Below are 1039 nucleotides of genomic sequence, written 5' to 3' on the forward strand. Positions count from 1 at the left end.
GTATAAAACACAAAAAGAACCAAAACTAAAGGTGAAAAGTGCAGTAAAAGTTTATAAACATTTTGTATAAATGAGCTCCATTTATTTTCAGCTAGAAAAAAAATCACTGAAAAGCCTAAATATTTCAAAAAGCATAAATTGCTGAAATGCCAGAAAACTCAGCCAGAATTTCTTATTCTGAAACTTTTCACCGTCCTCCTCCTGCGTTCAGCGACAGAACGAACACAAACAGGAAGTGAGTTTGAACGTCAGATTAAAGCACAGAAAGAAGAAACGAAAACTAACGACAGCCTTGGTGGGTTGTGTACTCGCCTGCAGTGGACAATGATGGGACACGAGCGACCCCGGTAGCATTTGTTCACTTTCCTGGAAAATAAAAGAAACAGGAAGTGAGTGTAAATATGTCAGCTACAGCATCATGACAACGTGTTGCTTACAGGGACAGTAACAACTTTATTGTCTCACACAGGTTCCTAAAAAAATAGTTAGTTGAATTAAAGAAGGAAGTTTTAAAAAGTAGCACATCATATCACAGCTTTAATGTTTAAAAAAATAGAAATAAACAGTGATCTTTTGTCTCTTTTTTCATAAAGGCTGTGAGCTTTAAAGTCTAGTTTAAACTAGAGAATTAGCATTTTCTGCAAAAATGCAGCATGAATGCTAAAATATTTTAGCAGAAAAATAAAGTACAAAAATTTTGCAGCTTGTAAAAAAAGCCAAAAAAAAGCTGAAGTAGCTGAAATGTCCCTGAATCTAGCAAAAAGAGCACGTTTGCTGAATTAAGCAACAAGAAGCTGAAATTATTACAAAACGGTGACGTTAGCTGAAAAAGTAAAATGAGCTCAAATAGATAAAAACTAGCATAAAGGCCTAAATTAACAGAAAGATGCTGATAGAAGTACAAAATAATTTAAATCAGCAGAAAAGCTGAAAAATCAGAAAAAAGCTAAAATTAAAGAAAAGGAAGCAGAAATCATCACAAAGTAAAAAAAAAATAAAATGAAAAATAAATAAAGACCAAAACAAAAGGTGAAAAGTG

At 32.8% G+C, this 1039-nt stretch overlaps 1 protein-coding gene across 1 annotated transcript in view; it reads right to left on the reverse strand.

Moving 5' to 3' along the window:
• Nucleotides 1-1039, reverse strand: part of LOC106535787 (receptor-type tyrosine-protein phosphatase N2) — a gene marked incomplete at its 5' end in the record, with an annotated part of 35435 nt that overhangs the window by 7144 nt on the left and 27252 nt on the right. The window contains 1 exon segment of the mRNA XM_014032872.1: nt 313-366. Within this exon segment, the coding sequence (XP_013888326.1) occupies nt 313-366 (54 nt within the window).

The sequence above is a fragment of the Austrofundulus limnaeus genome, unplaced genomic scaffold, assembly GCF_001266775.1.
Source record: "Austrofundulus limnaeus strain Quisiro unplaced genomic scaffold, Austrofundulus_limnaeus-1.0 Scaffold1564, whole genome shotgun sequence".
Lineage (NCBI taxonomy): Eukaryota > Metazoa > Chordata > Actinopteri > Cyprinodontiformes > Rivulidae > Austrofundulus > Austrofundulus limnaeus.